Raw genomic sequence first — 1,281 nt, forward strand, 5'->3', positions numbered from 1 at the left:
TTTTGTATCATTCTGAAAACCTACTTCATCTCTATAATATCTTGTACGGAACTTCTTATGTAGAATTTTTTTTTAAGTCCACATTACTAGCGAGTAAAAAGAGAGGGAGTTAATGTGTGTGTTCTGACCTCAAATGAAAGCTTGTATTCTGCAAGGAAAACATGGTGATAGCTGAGAGTGGCAGAAAGTACCTGTGTATTTCGCTCAGGCTTGTAAAAGTGCTGTCTTGTCAATATAACTTGTCGTGCATATTTACTGCTCGATCGCCACCTGCCAATCACCATTACATACCGCAAGTTGTTTTGGGACAGCTTCTGATTGTGAAAATAATAAACTGGCAGCACCTTGCTCCAGTGTAAGTGATTGTTTTGGGACAGCTTCTGATTGTGAAAATAAACTGGCAGCACCTTGCTCCAGTGTAAGTGGTGTTATGTAATCACTGCAGTTTTTTTTCCTAGGGTATATCTTTGAATAATAATGTCCTTGCATTTCTGTTGGCAGTATGGAATGCTACTGTATCAGAATTACAGAATTCCCCAGCAGAGAAAAGCTATGCTTCCACACTTTTCCACTCCAGTAGTAAGTAATGAACTTTACCTCATTAATGTATGATGTTGGAAAGGATACATTTTCTTTTGCATTTTAAAAGTGGAAAATTTTACGCTAAGGAATGTAAATTCAGCACTGTGTAGCAAATCACTGTAAAGTTCACGTTTCACTTGAGTACAGTTTACGTGGTTGGCTCTCCATTATCTTAGGCTTACATGATCCACATGATTGAAAAATCTTGGATACGTCAGGCACTTTGAGATGTACAGTACAGAGACATCTGGCTGTCTCTGCAGAAGCCAGCTTAGGTCTGGCAAAACTAAGACGTAAATCTCTTAAAATATGTTGGGCCAAGAGCTGACTGTTAGCTATCTAAAAGTGAAGATCCTATATTTGGATCCCAACTGGCCCTGAAAATGACTGGAGTATAGTAATAGGGCAAGTGGGCAACGTGAGCAATACAGATTTTATTCTCAGCCTTTGAATCCTCTCCCTCCCCTACAGCCAAAAAAGAAAAGCCATCTATTTTTGTGTCTGCAAATCTTTTGGAAGGGTAAAAAAAACCGAGATGTGTTTTCTGTGCTGTTGAGGGATAACTGGACAGTCTTCTGAAACCAAAACATTTTGAAATGAAACTCTCAAGCTGGTTTTTTCTTTCCCTGTTTTTGAAACAAGTGAAAATTCCTTTTCAGAGAAGTGTATCTGAAAACTCACTAGTAGCAATGGATTTTT

General features: G+C 38.4%; 1 protein-coding gene across 1 annotated transcript in view; it reads left to right on the plus strand.

Annotated features, from left to right (window-relative positions):
• GRB10 (growth factor receptor bound protein 10) overlaps positions 1-1,281 on the plus strand; it is a 108,714-nt gene that overhangs the window by 102,636 nt on the left and 4,797 nt on the right. Inside the window, exons 11-12 of the mRNA XM_035894133.1 lie at positions 502-579; positions 1,242-1,281. The exon at positions 1,242-1,281 is cut by the window's right edge and continues 74 nt beyond it. Of these exons, the coding sequence (XP_035750026.1) occupies positions 502-579; positions 1,242-1,281 (118 nt within the window). The remainder of the gene's footprint in view (positions 1-501; positions 580-1,241) is intronic.

Source organism: Egretta garzetta, unplaced genomic scaffold (assembly GCF_000687185.1).
Source record: "Egretta garzetta isolate BGI_Z169 unplaced genomic scaffold, ASM68718v1 scaffold264, whole genome shotgun sequence".
Lineage (NCBI taxonomy): Eukaryota > Metazoa > Chordata > Aves > Pelecaniformes > Ardeidae > Egretta > Egretta garzetta.